Source organism: Pteropus vampyrus, unplaced genomic scaffold, assembly GCF_000151845.1.
Source record: "Pteropus vampyrus isolate Shadow unplaced genomic scaffold, Pvam_2.0 Scaffold65, whole genome shotgun sequence".
Lineage (NCBI taxonomy): Eukaryota > Metazoa > Chordata > Mammalia > Chiroptera > Pteropodidae > Pteropus > Pteropus vampyrus.
This window is the reverse complement of record NW_011888846.1, coordinates 6,134,914-6,152,852: the sequence shown is the minus strand read 5'-3', so window position 1 is coordinate 6,152,852 and position 17,939 is coordinate 6,134,914. Positions and strand designations below refer to the sequence as shown.

Here is a 17,939-nt window from a genome sequence, read left to right as displayed (position 1 = left end):
TTTTTTTCACTATTTGAGATGTCACCTTGTCTTTTGAAAATGTGTTAGCCATCACCTGTGTTAAAAAAGCTACAAAAATCACAGAGTAGGAAGTAATAGTTTCTTTTCTTTTATAGATCAGGCATTTCATACATTTTCAATATACTTTATTATTAGTTCTGTAATTGACATTTCTGTCAACGCAAGCATCAAAAGTTAGAGCTGGAGGTGGCATAGAAATGTTTTCCTGCTGGGGATTGGAGTATTCTTTTATTTAATTATTTTTAACAATTTGCCTGTCAGAGCAAGAGTGGAAGTTCAAGTCAATCTGAATTGTCTTGCCTTAGCCTGTAATTTAACTAAAAAGGGATGCAGATTTAAAAGGACTAAAATTGCCCTTAATTTTTGGGGAAAGATCTAAAGTAAAATGAATTAAGGTATCTTTGCATATTTTTAAAATGCTGTTCAAAAAATGAAGTGCGTTAAAGGGTATTAATTTGGATGCAAGGAATCTGAGGAGAAAGTTCAGTTCATCAGTGCAACATTATAGGGGTTATTTTTAAAGTTACCTTGTCAGCATTACATACTCTCGCATGTTTTGAAGTGCTCCTGCTTTTGAAATTTGAGGTGCGTTTGGCATTGTTTCATCTGAATTTCAAAGTAGCTTTCTGTCTGTTGACCTCATACTTGTACAGTAAGTTCTTGTTAACCATGTCGGCGATAGATTCTGTGACTTCAAGCAAAACCACATATAACATAACCAGTTTTAACATAGGCTAATTGATAAGCAGAAGTTAAGTTCCTGCTGCATCTGAGCAATGTTCCAACGTTATTGGGGGACCCGCTGTGTTTAGGTACTTGTAACATGGGTAGTACGTTATAGGAGGGCGACAGATGATTTCCTTTAGGATACATGCTCAGGTAATCGTAACAGACTGGATTCACACCAATACTAGGTAAGCTTTACTCTCGGTTGTATCTTTTATGTTTAGTATAATCTGCTTTTAGTATAATTTGTTTTTTAGTATAATTCGTTTTTGTATTTGGATTGCTTAAAATGCTCTCTAAAAAAAAGTCCCCTTCATTTAAGTGACTGTTAGCTGTGTAATGGTACTTTTAACTCTTTATAACTAGAGAGCAAAATAGTCCCAAACTTAGCTAGAAGTTTATTTTCTTTTAATTTCTTAATTCATAGTCTGATTAGAGAAAAAAAATCACAACTTTTCCTATAGAAACCGGTTTGCAAGTGAAAATTCTTTATATTCAAATGAAAAGAAGGGAGAGGATATATAAAACAAATGAGTTTTTAAAGAAAATATAATGATCAAATTGCACTTACATGTGACAAGCACTGGTTCACAAAGTGCTTCTCAAACTTTTAAGTGTACACATGTATTACCTAGAGATCTTGTTAAAACGAAGTCTTTTTCTTTATGTCCAGGATGGGAACTTATCTGCATTTCTAAAAAAAAAAAAATCCTCCTAGATGGCACTGCTCTTAGCTACACCGTACTTTGAGTAGCAAAAATTTAAATTACCTACTTATATTAATTTATTTAATACTAATATCAAGCCTATAAAGATGATGCTATTATTATAGCCATTTTACAGATGAGGAAATATGTTCCAAAAAAGTAATCTTAGCATGCTAGATAATATTTCTTTGTAACCAGATACTTTCTATATTTATAAAATATGTGTGTACATAGGGAGGAAAGGACTTTATAATTTTGTTATCGTATTCTTGCATTTTTGTATTATCTCTTCCCAACAAGTTAAAATAATTAAAAATATATTCTATAAGGGAAGGTACTTGGAAGAAAGTGGAGGGAGAGAGTGTATTAGTTTTCTATTGCTCCATAACAAGTTACTGAAAATTATAGCATCTTAAAACAACAACATTTATTATCTCACAGTTTCCATGGATCAGTGTCTGGGGATGGCTTAGTTACGTCCACTGTTTAGGATCTCCTGAGGCTGCGGTCAAAGTTTTGGTTGGGGCTTAGGTCTCGTCTGAGGCTTGGGGTTCTCTTCAAAGCTCACGTGATCATTGGCAGAAGTCATTTCCGAGCAGCTGTAGAACTCATGGGTCCTTGCTTCTTCAAGACCAGCGGGGCACCCTCTCTACTCTGAGGGAAGGCCAAAATCCTCTTTAAAGCTTTACCTGATTAGGTCAGGCCCACCCAGGATAGTCTTAACTGAAAGTCAGACTGATTGGGGACCTGGTATCTGTAGAATCCCTTTTCCTTTGCTATATAGCGCAACCTCGTCAGAGCCATGACATCCATCGTATTCATATGTCCCACCCATACTCCAGGGTAAGGATTATACAGTCAGGAATCTTGGGGGCCATCTTGGAGCTGCCTATCACAGAGAGCCATATACCAGAAATGAAGCAAACTATCATTTTTCAAGCATCTGTTCTGGACCAGCCACTTTTGCTTACATTTTACTTCACTTAATGGTCACTATAACTATGGAAGACAGGTACTGTTACTTTCCTTATTTTACAAGTGTGTATCTCATTTCTCCTGTTGAGCTAGGCCCTATCGAGGATATAAACACAGAATTAGCTAAACAAAAAATGATCTAAACAGCCCTTCAAAACGGTACCCGATGAATTGCCGAATGAGTTGTAAGAGCAGTGATTGCTATAGGTGTCTAGTGTCTTTTCTCTAGCTATTTCTTTTACTTACGAAACCCTCACCATTTTTGCCTGTTGAAGCCAATGTTCACCTATCAGCGCTAATGACGTTTTCCTCATGATAACCTCTACTTATCCCCAGTCAGAAGTGATCTCTTGTTCTCTGAGTATAGAATTCTACTATAATTTAGCTTAATGGCATTTACTATATTTCATGTTAAATCATAGTTACATGTATTTTCTCTTCCCTACTTGACTGAGAATTCCTTCTGAGAAATTTTGATCCTTACTCATCTTTGCATCTGTCCCCTGCTGGGCCTCTCAGTTCAACACAGTGGGTCATCAGTAAATGCTAGTTTTAATTCACTGTCAGGTGACCAAGTTAGGGAAAGTTTGAAAGAGTTAGTGGGATTCAGAAAAGTAGAAGGTCGGCAGCGTAGCATTGTGACATTTGTGAAAACAGGAAGTGTAGACAGACGCCAGCAGAGTCTGAACCGCCTGGGAGACAGTGAACGTGAGGCTAGAGGGGCAGCTCGAGAGCAGGCCTCGAGGAGGCTCACCGGAAACATCGATCGGCATAGACCGTAATCGTGTAAAGTGATGGAGAATCACCGAGGGATTTTGAGCTAGTGTATGGCATGAGGAAAGGTCTGAATTAGGAAGACCAAGCTGGCAATAAGCTATGGTAAATGCAGTTAAGAACTGTGAAGCATCTGCGATACATACATCTGATTTGAGGAGAGAAAGCCTGAACGAGGATGCTGGTCCTCGAAATGGAAGATGACCGATTGTAGGGCAATAATTGACATGAGAAGGCAAGTGAGTCGTACCTGTGTTGAATCGTTATTCAAAGGCTCGGTGCTGGGCTCGCTCAACCTGGAGGAGAGCGTATTGGTACATCAATTAATTTCATTCCTTTAAGAAATATTTGTGTGCCTACCATATTTTAGCACTATTCTTAGTTTCTGAGAGTGACAAAAGTTCCTTTAAGGTTACTTACATTTCAGGTGGGAATAAACTTTTTAAATCATTTCAGTAATTAAGTAATGCTATGAAATATCAGTGTGTATTGCATTTGACCCAAATATAATCAAGTGCTAAATCTGTGCTTGGATCCTACGTGCTGTGGGATTAATTTAGAATGTCGTTTGGGTTCGTGGCCCTTTCCTCTACAGAAATCCAGGGGTGTGTCAAAAGCAGCTGAGTTCTAACCACTGGAGGCTTGAATATGATTGAGTCCCATGTCAACTGAACGCAAGCATTTAATATTAATTTGCTCCTCTGTGATTTGTATTTCATTTAAAATACAAAATCGCTGTGATTAATTCATGAGTACGATCTGCTAAAGTCTAATCTTATTTCACCTCAATGATATGGTAATGTTTATATTTAAAATACAGTGTCTCTAAGGAATGAAAATCCATAGCATTCAATAGAAAGTAAACTACCTTCTCTTGTTTCTAGGTTGCATGTCTTTTGCCCTGTTTCCCCTCCCCACTCCCAAAAGTGTAGTTTTAAAGAGTAATCGAACTTTCAGTTTAACGAAGAATGTATTCATTTCTTGCAGCATTATTTTTGTCTATTTCCTGGAATCTAGTGTCTTATTTTTTTTTTTTTAAGTGGTAAGATTCTTGAATTTGGCAGATCGAAATCTGAGTCTAACATGTTTATCGTATATGGGAATGATTTCTATTATATTTAAATTGTAAAATACATAGTCTAGTTTTTAATATTTATTATAAGCATACTCTAATTTAAATGAAATCTATTGTTCTTTTGGAAAATATAGTATTGGACATTTAAAAAATTCTTTCATCTTTAATGTTTTGATGCAAATAAAAATGAATAGTTTTTCTGAGATGGTCCTGGAGTTGACAAACTATGGCCCACAACCTGTGTTTTTATCTGGCTTCTGAGCTAAGAATGGTTTTTATATTTTTAAAGGGTTGTTAATAATAATAGCCTCTACTCCCAAGAAAAATACAAAGAAGGAAAGAAGAGAATATGTGACAGAGCCAAAGTTATTCACTACTTGGTTCTTTACAGAAAAGTGGCCACCCCTGATAGTCACGGCATATTTGTGAATAGCTCTAAGTAAGTTTTATGAATTCCTAAAACTCTGTGGAATGTACTGTTATTACTATACTTTCTTATAGTCGATGTCACTTTTTGTTAGTTATATTTCGTTACATAATAAATGCCTGTCGTATTCGTGCTCCAAAATAGACTGTTCTTATAAAACCTTTTACTGTGAATAGTGTCTTATAATAAAATTTTATTGTATTTCTAATGGGAAGTATCTAAAAAATAAAGATTTTTCTGCATTTTGAAATGACCGTAAGTGGAGCAACTCAAATTTCGTTAGTTGACTCTGTGCTTAATAGAAAATATATTTGAAAGGAAATATGAGAAGGAGCAAGAAAAAAAGAAACGCATGCTCGAGTCCGTGTTTCCCCATGTGGGAGCGGGGCAGGCACGGGGTGTCTAACAATTTGGTAACATTCGAGCTACGACTGCTGTCGGTGTGGCAAGTCCCAAATGTGTATTTAATTCAAACTATCGTACGTGGATCATCTAACAGCAAAAGCACGTCTTAAGATCATAAAAATATATCTTTTAAATATTTACATATAAGCTCTTTCAGGTAGTTTTAACTTTGTAGTAAGTATAAGATTGTGCATACAGTAAATATGAGTTGTAAATTTTATATCGTATGCATTTAGAAAAGAGTTAAGTAAGTGCTGAATTTAAAATGCTCCGATTTGGTTAAGCTTGTATAGGTTTGGTTTTTCTTGGTGGTCTTTTTTTTCTTTCGGTGTTTTTGTTTTCGTGCTGGTGTCCAATTTGGTTTATTTAGTACTTTGTAGGTATACTGTTCACAATATCTGAATCATTATTAATGTGATGATACACTATCAACGGTTAAGTGGTCATGTTTTCCTTTTAGTTCTAATTTGTTAAAAATGTTCATTTCAGGAGTTATAAAATTAATTTTGAATTAACCAGTACCCCCACAGGAAGTTATCCCTAGTTCGTTCTTAATTAGTGTGATTTTCATGTCATTCTACTGTGCCTGCAGCTGTCTGTCATCATTTTTCTAACTGCAGTGTGACAAATGCCTCACATTTCCCACCCTAGTCCTCCAAATTCTCCCGAATGCCAGATAATGTGATGCTTCTTTGCCTGGCTTCATGCCTCAAACTTCTTGAAAGGTGGAAATTAAAATTAATGTATAATTTATCTTAGAGACATTGTCACAGTGCTGCCTTTGTGATTTCCCTATCAGCAGTCTCTGAAAATATTATCGAATAGGAGGAAGATTGGTTAGGAAAGAATATTAGAAGGTAAGAGGGAGGTTGAATTCAATAAAAGTGATTAGCACCAAGGCTAGTGCTACATCAAGTTCGGATGAAAACTTGAGCACTTACTCATGTTTCTTATCGATATTATTCAGAATTTACATTTTATACCAAGATGTTTTTATTTGAAATCCTTGAAATTTAACTAAAACGGGATTTCCTCCCTCTTCATTAAAACCCCGTCCTCCTACTTAATTTAATTCATAGAATGATTGGGAATTAGGAGAAAATCTTTGATACCTAAAGTTGGCACAAAATTTCATTCTTGTCATTACTTTTTTGAGGAAAATAATTATGACCCGAGGATTTTTTTGTTTTGTTTTATTGAAATGCGTTTCAGGTATATAGAAATCTTACATATTTACATGCAAAGCAATTATATTGTAAATGAAGTTATTATAAATTGATACCTTTTTGAAGACTGGAAGGTTTAATTTAATTCTATAAACATCTTTGTTGATAGTAGGGCTGACCTTTAAATGATGGATCGATGACTTTTGTCCTTGAAGGGTCAGTGACTGGCTAAATGCCGCATAGTCTTTATAGAAATTTGACTTGATTTTATGTCTTTCTATTAACATTTTTATGTGTAATTTTATTTTCCTAAGTGGTTCAGTGAAGCATGTGTTAGAAAAATTGTCTAGATCCAGCATGCAAGGAGGGTAAGAATTTTTATTCACAACGATATGCTGTCGATAGCTTTTTAAGTGGTAGCCTAATGAAGAGAGGAGATTGATTAGAAACAAGCTAGACTTCTTACAATAACTATTATTGTTGACAAATGATGAACCAAATGTAATAGAAAAACCCCCAAGTGGATTTTCTCTGACATAAACTTATAATAATAACATGTTCTGTTTTTTCCAAGCGAATAATGTTGATATGTTTGTCATTTCAAATTTTCCTTGTATGTGAATCGAATAAAATAGTTTTTGACCGAGAAAATCATTTACTTATCAAATCATTAGGATGTGTAAATAAATTAACAGAACTACTGAAAAATTGTCAGTGTAAAGCCAGTTAAAGATTTATGATTTGGGAAGATAAGCAGCTTTGCATTACTTAGAAAACAAACACACAAAAACATATGGGGTTTTCTTTTCTTCTTATTGTTTAAAAATTTTAAATAAATATAAAATGGACCCCCACTGCCCACAAATTCTAATTCTTAGGAGAAATATGTACCTTTTCCAAAAGGAATGTTGAGTGTATCCTGTTTGGCAACTTGCTTTTCTCATTTAATTTTTTGTTACGACCACTACATTAAACTATTTCTGTTTTTAATTGAGTAGTATTCTATGGCATGGATAGAGGGTAATTTACTTTTCCATTTCTCCTTGAAGGTGCTAAGAGCAGTTTTCATTTTTCTTTTTTGCTATTACAAATATTATAAAGAATACTCTTCCTTGTACATATACGCTGAAGCACGCATGCACATTTCTAGAAATTGAACTGCTATGGTGTCCACAGTCTGGTTTTTGGTGGGTATGTTAAATAGTTCCCTAGAAAGACTGCAGGTTTATGTCCATTTCTGGAGCGTGTGTCTGAGCACCCGTTCCCTCAGACCTTCACCAACAGTAGATTTTATCAGTCTTTTAAATATTTACATTCTGAATGGTGATAAATAGCATCTTATTTGATTTACAGTTCCCTGATTACAGGTGATTAGGCTAGTCGATTTTAATTTTATAAGTGCCTTCTAAACCTGACTTCTAAACCTCACGAACGCTGCCCTTCCTGTCAGAGGTTTAATAGTTCACAACACTTACAGTCAGATTCTAAACATCTCATTTGGTTTGTGTGTCTGCCTGCATGTGAGTCTAAAGGGAAGTCGGAATGACAGCATTGCTTTGGCCGTGATGTGGGAAGAGTCAGGAAAAAACATTACGAATCCTCTCCACTCAAAGCCACACCTTTGGGATTTTATCCATTAAGACGTATGTATTGTTTGGGGACCCCAGCACACCATGGATGTGAGAGGAGGGGACTTCGCCTTCCCCTGGGACGCTCTCCTTCCCTCCCAGGTGTTTATCTAGTGCCTGCTCTGTCATTCTCCGTATGTGCGAGTGTGTCGTTACTTCAGAGGGTGTGTCCTCAGTCAAGAATTCACTGTATGCACTGAAAATATTCATGAGAATGGGCTGCATCATGCGGCCGATACTGGGACATAAACTCCTCAAAGGCAGGAAGCATGTCTGTTTCTCTTTTTTTAAGGTTGGTCACGTAGTGAGTGCTCAGCAAATATTTGAATGAGTGAATAGTTGATTAATTGATTTTTGGTTCATTTTACCTGTATATATTTTTAACTTCTGCCTCAATTCATTTTTTGTAAATGGATGGGGTAGATAGAAATCAGATACGCATGTAGTAGTGGTATGGACTTCATATATCTGATTTCTTAAATCATCAGCTTATTAATACACAAAGAGGACGTATCATTATAATATCAGTGACCATTTCTTGACTGTCTACTATAAAGTAGGTAGAGCTCTCCCTCCCTCAAGTGGACCTTCCTCAGCGCCACTGCATACGTTATGTTGTTCCTTGTTTGGAAGGTAACTTCTGTGAGCCTCCTTTTTCTCATCATTTAGACCTCAGTTCAAGGCTCAAGTGTCACCTCTTCGGATCTTCTTGTCTTCCGTGACCACTTCTGGCTAAAGTAGCCCCTGAGTCCTCTTTAAATTTTTTTCTGCTAGCCTTCCGTTACACTCTGAAGCATTGTTAGCCTTCCAACCATCTTGCTCTAATGGTGCTTTGAACACACCGCTAAAATAATTCTTAAAATACTTTATTTATTTATAAATATGGTCTTTTAAAAAATTCATTTCTCTCACCTTCTAGAGTGTGAGTTCTAGAGGGGCAGATGGTACTTTATTCTTTGAGTTCCCATTGCCTAATATGCAGCAAGTGTTAAGTAAATATTTGTTTAATGAATGGGAATCTCTTTGAAATGTTAGATTCATAGAAGAGCAACATTTTGTGTTTTAAAAATCTGGTAACGGAAGTTGTAATAGGTGATACAGGGGTGACTAAGTGTTCAGAGAAGAGTTAGCATACTAGGCTTCTGACAGCTATCTTTATAAAAGCGTGCTTGCGAGGTTGGCCTTGGCTGGTATCGGAAAACTTAGATGTTAGGAGGGTTCCCACCATTTCCTGACTAAGAAGATGATTCGTCGTGCCTAAACTGTTTGTACTAACCACATGGTTTATGCTGAATCCCTGCTTCCCTTCTGGAGTCTGGATTTGGGAACATGCTGGGCAGAGGGGACTTAAGTGACCAGCCCCAACAGAAACCACAGACGCTGAGTCTCTCCAACGAGCTTCCCTGGTAGACAGCACTTCACATGTGCCGTGGAGGAATTAAGTGAGTCCTCTGTGACTCTGCTGGGAGAGGCCTCTTGGCAGTTGGCCCTCCAGACCTCACCCCAGGTGCCTTCTTCCTTTGCTGATTTTGCTTTGTGTCCACTCACTGTAATAAATCATAAGTGTAAGTTCGCAGCATGTAATTGCTGAGTCCTGTGAGTCTTGCTAGCAAATCACTGAACCTGGGGGTGATTTCGAAGACCTTTGACATAATAAGAGAGGTAAATTTTCTCCACTTGTCATTCAGGGAGAGATGACAGTTAACAAATAAACAAGACAAATATCAAGAAATAATAATAATAATGTCATTCATATAATTGAAGTTGATTGACTGTTCTGGGTAGCTACTTTAGACTGGGTGTTCTGCAAAAAATTTCTCCGAGGAGGTGGCATTTAAACTAAGACCTGAGAGATGAGAGGAAGCCAGTCATTGGAAGATGGGGAAAGAGCATCTCAGGAGAGGAAACAGTTAGTGCAGAGCGTCAGAGGTGAAACTGGGCTTGGTGTGTTTGAGGAAGAGAAAGGAGGAAAGATGACCAAAGGGTAGGGGACAAGCAAGAGAGTGGTACAAGACAGATGTAGACAGGAAGCCAGGCGACATCAGGTAAGATTTGACTCATGGTGTTAAAACACCATACCAACTGAATGGAGTTCACTGGACTGGCATTAGAAGCAAGGAGACCATTTGGGAGACTCTTACAGTAATCTCTGCCAAAATGCTGGAGGCTTGGACTAGGCTTGTAGTTTAGAGAGAGGGAAAAGTAGATAGGTTTGAGATTATGTTTTGGAGATGGAGTCCACAGTGTTGGGTAATTAAATGTAGGCGACAAGGGTAAAAGGTTTCAAGAAGAACGTGTAGATTTTCAGTATGAACAAGTGGATAGTGCTGTCATTTATAAAAATGGACGATGGGGGGAGATCAGGCAAATATGGTTATTGGAAGAAAATTAAGAGTTTTGTTTTGAGATCTTATTAGATACCCAGATGGAAGTGTCATCTAGGCAGTTGATATATAGTTTCTGAAAATATTGAGTTTTTATTTATCAAACATTAATTGAGTGCTACCAGTTGCCAAGTACTTCGTTAAGGTGAAGAATACAATGACTGGAACAGTCTCTCTGTCTCTTTCTGAAGTGAGTAACTTGGTCCTAGAAGGAAGGCAGGCAAGTATTCAGGGAGCTACAGAGAGATGTGTTATCACAGGGCCATGCAGAGAACACTTAGCAGACTCATCTCAATGGCACTTATACTCCTAAATTTTGAGTTTTTCTCAAAATCCATTATTTTCTGTTGCTTTCACAATTATACTTTTACTGCCACTTTTGATTTTTAAAGTCCTTATGTGCAAGAGCCAGTCTTAAAGACTAACCTAAATCTGTTCTGGCACTTTCTCCTTCCCCACATTGTGTTTTATACTTGGCAACCTCTTTACCAGTCAGTATGCGTTCCGTTAAATAGAACCCATTTCTTCCAGATTTTGCCTTCTCCTCCTATCCCAGCTCCATTTAGGAAACGTTTATCCATCTCTGTTTCTTCTTCCCTCCTTCTCTTCCTCTGTGCACATGTACACACACATTCACATATGTGCACACATATATGTTATACATACACTACATACGGATGGATGGGTGGTTACTCTGTCTTTATCATGTCTAGTTATCTAATTTTTTTTTTTTAGTAACTCAACTTGGTACATGGTGAGTATAGACTCTCAGGAGGGGAATATAAAAAATTCGAATGCAGACGTGAACCCGATCTCACTGTTATTTCCTGACTGCCTGGTTTCATGTGGCTGCTTCGGCTAGTTTTGTGGGCGTTTCCCCTTCCTTTTCATTTTTTCGAGAGTATTTTCCCTTTCAGAATTACACTCCCGGTGGAAGAGGGCGATCCGCCCCGCTAGAGAGGCCTCGAGTGTGTTGTGTACCACGTGGTCGATGGGAGTGAGCTTCCTTTCTACCCAGTGGCTGAACTTGAGCTCCCCTGATGGACTCTTTCTCCTGCTTTTCCCTCTAATTGATTGGCTACCTTTAAAAAAGTCATTCTTTGAAGGATGTGTTTTAAAATAATCCTTTAACGTAACTATTTATATATAGCAGGTCCTCGAATTATGTCCATTTGTTCAACAGTTGCTGTAGGAACTTAACTCTTGTTTATATCAATTAGCTTATGGTAAAATTGATTTTGTTATACTTCATTTCACTTAAAGTCACAGAACCTATTGATGACTTACTGTATATTCTTTCTTATAACCTGCCAGATACTTCTTTCCTCATTTACTACCCCTCAATTTACTTTGCAAGTCATAGGTAATACATTCAAATGGACATGCTCAAATTTTTAAAATTTTATGACTATACTAACCTCTCTAAACATGTCAAGTTGTATACATTAAATATCTATAGCTTTTTATATGTCAGTCAAAACTCAGTAAAGAAGTCTAAAAAAAAAAGAGAAAATGGGCAGAAAATTGAAATGCATTTCCAAGTAGCTGAAATGCAAAATATAAATAAATATCTAAATAAATTCTAAATGTCATTAATATCCCAGAAAAAAACATAAAAAGCAACAAACACATACACACGAAAGAATATACTAACCTTGCAATTAAGAGAGCAGTTTGCTTAATGTTGTTAATTGTCCTTCCGGTGAGGAGTCTTGGCTGCCCTACTTCTCTTGAGTATGGCTGACAGGTTTTGGTGATGCATTTTTATTAATCACTTATGCATAGCAACTACAGGGATTATTAATTAGAAACCTGTAATTAGATTCGGAATGACAGTGATGATGATTTAGTTGGAAAGAAGTCATGCGATGTGTGGTCTCCTCTACCTTGAATCTTCTCTCTATAATAAATCATCTTGCTTTTGTCAGTGGGAAATGTTATAATCTTTCAGAAATTAAGGACGATCTTTTGTTCGACTTCAGTAATTTACATTTGTATATCAGCTTCCATATAGAACAAGTATATTATGACAGTCACATGAGAAATGAGAGGTTATATATATTCAAGGTCATACAAATATGATTATAGTTTTTGGCTTTCCAAAATGATATTATATGTTACTGACCAAAATAAATTACTTTTCTACTGTTTTAGTTTGACGTGTATCATACAGACCTATGTTTTGCACAATTAATAAGGTTTTACACAATTAATAAGGATTTCAGGGTTTTTTCTCCCCAGTGTGTTTAGAAGAGAGTTTATAGCAAGCTGTGATTCTCTGCATTTTTTTTCAGAAAACATTTATTACTTATTTAAAAAGGGTAAAATTAAGGGGAAAATTTCTGAAAACCCTCAGTCACATTTTATCTGTGCTTACTTTTCAGCTGTTTATTTTGAGTAATCCTTCAGTTGAAAAGAGATTTTTTTTGATTAATTTTTTTTATAGTGACATTGGTTAAAGAAATCTGGTAAGTTTCAGCTGTACATTTTAACAGTAAGGCATATATATATTTACATTGTGTGTTCACCTCCCATAGTTAGATTTCTTTCTATCACCACATATTTGACCCCCTTTACCCTGAAAAGAGATTTTTATGACTGGCCCATTTGCTCCTAATTTTGTGATTTATTTTTAACTTTATTTGAAAAGCATTCTGTGTATATTTTTTCCTTTTATAATGTCTGTCGATACAAGTTCTGAAAATTTTCCTTTATGAATAGGATGAAAAAGTTGCTAATAGAAACACAATTATTTTCCCCCAAAGCAGAGAGTGGCCAAAGTTACAAGAGAGCCCTTAAATTATTTTGATTGAAGTATCTTGCATATTTATTTTATTTGATCTAAAAATGTACAGCTCTTTACCTTGCTTTGGTGTTGCACAATTGTGTTCTGCTCTCTGCATATTAGCAGTCAGTGGATCATAAGAAAAAATAAACGTGGGATGCTCTAGCTTCTACCCCAGTACTCTACATTATAGGCATTCATATTTATTGAATGAAAACAGCTTTTAATAGCTAACATTTATATAACTCTTGCCTTTTGCCAGGTGCTGTCATATGTGTTTGCATATAGTAACTTGCTTAATGCCTACCACTACTCTATAAGGTAGATGCTATTATTACTTCCATTTTAGAACTAGGCAGCTGAAGCACAGAGAAGTTAAGTAGCTTGACCTGGCCCACAGATGGTAAGCGGTAGAACCCGGTTTCAAATCCAGGCCGTTTGGCTCCTGGATCCATTATGATAGGAAGGACTGAATGAACCGGACTCCTATTTACCTCTGTCTGCACACAGACGCCCGTGTCCCAGAGGTCACCAATGTTCACGGCACACAGTTTTTGTAGTTGTGATGGATTTTCCTCTCCCCGCCTTTCCTCTCCCCTCCCCTTCAATTATTCATTCAGACAACTTTTAACACTTTTGCGGCCAAGTACGGATCTAGACACTTGAGATATAGAAATAAAGTGAGTCCCCACAGCCAAGAGACCGAAAGTCTGATGGAGGAAGATGTACAGGACAACAGAGAGCAGCACTTAGCCCAGCCAGAAGAGGGTAACCCCTGCCTGAGTTTCCATGGAAAAGTAGGATTTAGCCAAGGATGGGAGTCCCAGGCTTCTCTCATTTGTCCTCTTTTTGACCCCGTGTGGGATGGGATTCGGTTGCTTTGTCGGAACCTCCAGAGTCACTCTTCTCCGTATCAGCATGGTTCGCTGTTCCTCCTCTTTTCTTCTTTGTCGTGTTCTACTTGCCAACGTCCTCATCATATTTTTTACCGCACTTTGTTCTCATGCCTTTTTCATTCTTATTTCTTTGTTAGTCTGTTTTTTCATCCTGTCTAGAAGCTCTGTCTTATCTATATAGTAGGAACTTTACTTTCCTTCAGCCCCCTTTTCTCCTGTCCAGCAGGTTAGCCGATACATATTAACACACTCATGGTCAGTAGCAGCAAGGGAGACCGGAATCTGGCTCGCACTCGTGGTGTCACTGGAATATCAATTTCCTGCCTCCTGAGCATCAAGAGGAACACACCCTGAAGCCTCTCCATTAAATCCGTTGCTCACAATTTAGGGTTTCTTGGGCATGTTGCTTTAAATGTGTCTGGCTTTTCCATTCTTGGCTCTGGCTCCCAGCATTTACTAGATATTGGCATTTGGCACAGACCGGTATCTGCTAAATCCCAAGCACAGCCTCCTTTAGAAACATGGCAGGAAAACTATAAGGAGAGGTAGTATTTGACTCTGGTTTCCACCTGAGATTGAATCCTATCTCTTCATCACTTATTAGCAGGGTAACCTTGGGCAAGTTATTTAACCTCTCTGTGCCTCTATTTTCTCTTCTTTAAAGTGGGCATACTAGGAATGACTACCTCATTAGGTTGTTTAGAGGATGAAATGAGATAAAAACCTATAAAACTTAGAATAGCGCCTGGAATATAAATTAAAAAAGCAGACAGACACTTCCAAGAAGACACACAAATGACCAACAGATATATGAAAAGATGCTGAACTTCACTAGCTATTAGAGAAATATAAATCAGAACCACAAGGAGATACCATCTCACACCGGTTAGAATGGCTGTCATCAACAAGACAAGTAATAACAAGTGTTGGAGAGGTTGTGGGAAAGAGGGAACCCTCATACACTGCTGGTGGAGTGTAAATTGGTGTAGCCGCTATGGAAAACAGTGTGGAAGGTCCTCAAAAAATTAAGAATAGAATTACCATATAACCAGCAATCCTTCTTCTGGGTAAACTTCGTAGAGTGCTTGTGTGAGGTGTTCCCAGAGCAGCCATGTTAGTTAAAGTCTACCCTCTTAACTTTCATCCCAGTTTCTAGAATAATGTTCACTTTTTGGGTAAAATGTCCTTCCTAATTCTTGTTTATCTGATATTATCCTAAAAATGTTGAAGCATTTTTCTGTGTGCATGCAGAGGTGTTGGTTATATTTTACAATACGTGATAAAATCTTTTTATGTGGATATGACCAAATCTTTTAACCTCGCCAAATAAACCTTTTTCTCTCACATTGATGTTTTTGGTGTTGGGTATGTCGACCTATGCGCATTGGTTTATACTTGGACCATTTGGGTTATAGTCGGCTAAGTGATGCTGTTCTTAATGCAGATCGCGGCGGGATCCACTCAGTGCCAGCCCCTGTCACGTTGTGACAGCGCTGAGAAAGCTTGGTGCTTGCCGTCAGCCAGACGGATTTTTATCTGGCTTATTTCATCATTCAGACAACATTTCTCTGGCCTTTTCTTTTGTAGTATTGTGTCAAAGGTCTTGTTATAATGTAGGTAAATTGTGCCCATTACATTTGCTTTCTCTACCAACTCTATTACCACTTAAAAGATTTATTGAACTTAGAATTACTCATTTTCCCCACTGATTGTAAACTGTAATTAAGCCCTTCTTATTCTTTCCAAAACTATTACTTTCTTTACATTTTCAGGTGTTTTGTAAAGTTGCCGTTTTAAAAGGCCAAGCAGTTGCCTTTAGTCAAAAATATTTTGTGCTTATGATCGTATTTTTAAAACCTTAAAATTTTTTTTTTACATTTTAGTTTATTGGTTTGTTTATATCATAATATATATATTTCTCAATTTTATATATTGATATATATCTGACCCTAGTTTTAGTATTTGTTGGTCTCACTAATATTAATATTTGAGAATATTCATCTGGTGAGTAGAGCATTATATAGGAATTTCTGATTTTGTTACCATTAGCTTTTACATTTTACTCTTTGGAAAACTATTTGTAGATGTTTTCATACTATGTAAAGTGTGGATAAGTATTTTCATAAAAAGTTTATGCTTTGAAAATATGTATTTGGGCGCTAAAGAGATATAAGTGAAGTTTTTACTGTTATTTTTGCAGTGAGTATAATATAAGCATAAGTATTATTTGTTTTTTGTAGGCACATAGTCACATTTCTTATAATATATAAGTATCTAACATAATATATAAATAATGTGTGTTTTGGTTTTTGTGTTTCTTCTGTAGAGAGTGATAACGAACTCTCAAGTGGAACAGGGGACGTGTCTAAGGATTGTCCTGAGAAGATCCTATATTCTTGGGGAGAATTGCTAGGAAGATGGTAAAAATTTATTTTTCTTTTTGAAAATTTTATATTACATAATTGACGTATTAAATTTTATATTCACAGTTTGTTGTATTAATTAAAATTAAAATATATGTTTATAAATCTTAATATTTCAATGTATTTAAAAACATAACAGTTTAAAAAATATCATTCATAAATGCTCTGTGTTTGGCCAAGTCTTCCACCTGCTGTGGTCTTGTTCAGCCTACTTTTGGAAGCTACATTAGCCTTATGATTTCACTCACACATAGCATTGCTTAGGGTAGTCAACGTTACGCTCTGTTGCCAACACATGTAAATATCTATTCTTAATGGATTCTGTTGCTTTTCCTTGCTAGGTCTGTAACCACTAACGGGGGCTGTAGAGTTTATAGATACTTATTTCACCACCGATTGTAAAGTATAACTCTGCCTGTTTTATTCTTTCTGACTGAAACTTTACATTTTGGGATATTTTGTCTGGAAATACAAAAAAAGTACTCTTTATATTTATTATAATTTTTACAAAAGGTAATCTCGAGTATCATATGTTGGTAAAATGAAAACATCTTGCCAACAGAAATACTCTGCCAAAGCAGTAGAGAGATGTGGAAACGTGCTTTTTACTGAGTACGTGTATGTATATGCATACAGATAGTCTAGGAGAAACTACAAAGTCTGGGACGAATCTCACACATTTTGTACAGTAAGTAGAAGAAGGAACAATGAAAACTTCTTTTATCTTCTTAAGAGACAGGTGCATGTTGTTTATGGTAATCTGTACATATCCTGAGAGTTACGTGAGTTAATATGGAGATGTGTATTTACAGATCCAAGAGGCGGAAGGCTCATGACTTCTCATTGTAAACTATAGAAACTAGGTTTGTCAGATTCCTGACAGTGTCGAGCCTATTGTTTGAAGGAGCTACCCTAAGAGGAAGAGGGGGCTAGCTGCCTTGCCTTTATTAAACAAAGAAAATTTATCTTACATGTACAAATATAAAATATAAAATATAAAAATAAAACGAACACAGTCCAGAGAGTTTATTTAACTCATTAATTAATGGGGAACCAGTAAGATATTAGAACCTCAAAATGAAGATTCGATTCGGATATTTATGTTCTCTACCTGACAATTCATTTGCATTGCCATGAGCAGGAGTCATTTGCATAGATAGGGACAGAAAACTTTTGCATTATTACCAGCTTTCTACATGTTATCTTCTGTCTGTTGAGAGTTATAAATTAGCCTAGTTAGGGACAAATAAGGGCGTACACCCTTTAATTTTCAGGAGCTGCCCTCACCTTCTCATATCTTCTGGCCACCTACTTCTGCCTTCCCTCTCTCAGAATGGCCCTCATTCCTTCAGTAACCTCTCGGTGTCACTTGATGGCTTTTCTTTTTCTCTCTTGATTTCTCTGCCCCCTTTTTTTTTTTTTTTTAGAAATGATACCTTCCTTTGGAGATTCTCTCCTGGAAAGCTTTAAAAGTAGAAAAAAGTTCTTATAAGCCTAGCTAGTTTCAGGAAGAGATGCCTCTTTGAAGTAACTAGATGAGTACGTGA

The 17,939-nt window shown here is 36.6% G+C and overlaps 1 protein-coding gene across 1 annotated transcript in view; it reads left to right on the top strand.

The window, feature by feature from the left end:
- LOC105292896 (rab GTPase-activating protein 1-like) overlaps positions 1 to 17,939 on the top strand; it is an 88,949-nt gene that overhangs the window by 52,404 nt on the left and 18,606 nt on the right. Inside the window, exon 11 of the mRNA XM_011361287.2 lies at positions 16,296 to 16,389. Coding sequence (XP_011359589.2) covers positions 16,296 to 16,389 — 94 coding nt within the window. The remainder of the gene's footprint in view (positions 1 to 16,295; positions 16,390 to 17,939) is intronic.